General features: G+C 52.7%; 1 protein-coding gene across 1 annotated transcript; it reads right to left on the bottom strand.

Moving 5' to 3' along the window:
• Positions 1-10: 10 nt before the first annotated feature.
• LOC103249719 (T-cell surface glycoprotein CD1b-like) lies at positions 11-171 on the bottom strand (the record flags this gene model as incomplete). Its single annotated transcript, XM_008048335.1, has 1 exon — positions 11-171. A coding segment is annotated over one exon (161 nt), but the record flags the coding sequence as incomplete, so codon positions are not given.
• Between the last annotated feature and the right edge of the window lie 163 nt (positions 172-334).

The raw sequence follows: 334 nt of genomic DNA, 5'->3' as shown, positions 1-334 counted from the left end.
TCCCATCAGCGTTGGGCAGGACATCCCCTCGCTGAGTGCCTCGTTGCTCCTGCTCACCCCGCATCCACATCACCCACACGGACTTTGGGTAGAATCCTGAGACGTGGCACACCAGCAGCAGACGCCCAGGCCCGGGACTGGAGCCACTGGACAGCCAGGCCTCGGGCTTCACTAGGCAGAAAAGGATGGAGAGAAATGAACTTCCCAGAGCTCTGGGATGCAGGTCCCTTAGTAGTTAGAGTAATCACTTCTTCCTCTTTAAGAAACAACGCTAAACCCACATATCTCACCCTCTAGCTTCTCATTATGTGTTTCAAAATGAAAACGATTATTG

Source organism: Carlito syrichta, unplaced genomic scaffold (assembly GCF_000164805.1).
Source record: "Carlito syrichta isolate Samal-C Ts95f unplaced genomic scaffold, Tarsius_syrichta-2.0.1 Scaffold45526, whole genome shotgun sequence".
Classification (NCBI taxonomy): Eukaryota; Metazoa; Chordata; class Mammalia; order Primates; family Tarsiidae; genus Carlito; species Carlito syrichta.
This window is presented reverse-complemented; position numbering and strand designations above follow the sequence as displayed.